Source organism: Nestor notabilis, unplaced genomic scaffold (assembly GCF_000696875.1).
Source record: "Nestor notabilis isolate BGI_N333 unplaced genomic scaffold, ASM69687v1 scaffold27866, whole genome shotgun sequence".
Classification (NCBI taxonomy): Eukaryota; Metazoa; Chordata; class Aves; order Psittaciformes; family Psittacidae; genus Nestor; species Nestor notabilis.
In genome coordinates, this window is record NW_009933742.1 from 7619 (window position 1) to 7960 (window position 342).

Here is a 342-nt window from a genome sequence, read left to right on the forward strand (position 1 = left end):
TCTCCGGGTCCCTGCAGAGGATTTTGGAGCCGCAGCCGTGGGACACCCGCAGCTGCCGGGAGATCACGCAGGGCCGGATCCCGTGGTGGGCCATCTCCACGATTTTGTGACGGATGTGGTTGGGCAGCGGTCGACCGTTGATGAACACTCCTCCGAGCTGGTTCACCCGGCCCTGGCCCAGCGGGGTGGAAACTGAAGAGCAGAGAGGAGGAAAAACCATCCCAACAATTGGGAGGGAAAAAGTTAAAAGGGAAAAATCCGTCAAAACGGGGCACATCCCTCCCAGCACCTTCCGCTTCTCTCCTGGCGGTTGAATCTTACAAAGAAGGGAGAAACCTCACG

General features: G+C 58.5%; 1 protein-coding gene across 1 annotated transcript in view; it reads right to left on the reverse strand.

The window, feature by feature from the left end:
- Positions 1-192, reverse strand: part of LOC104407684 (paired box protein Pax-7-like) — a gene marked incomplete at both ends in the record, with an annotated part of 2142 nt that extends 1950 nt beyond the window's left edge. Inside the window, 1 exon segment of the mRNA XM_010017024.1 lies at positions 1-192. Coding sequence (XP_010015326.1) covers positions 1-192 — 192 coding nt within the window.
- Positions 193-342: the final 150 nt, after the last annotated feature.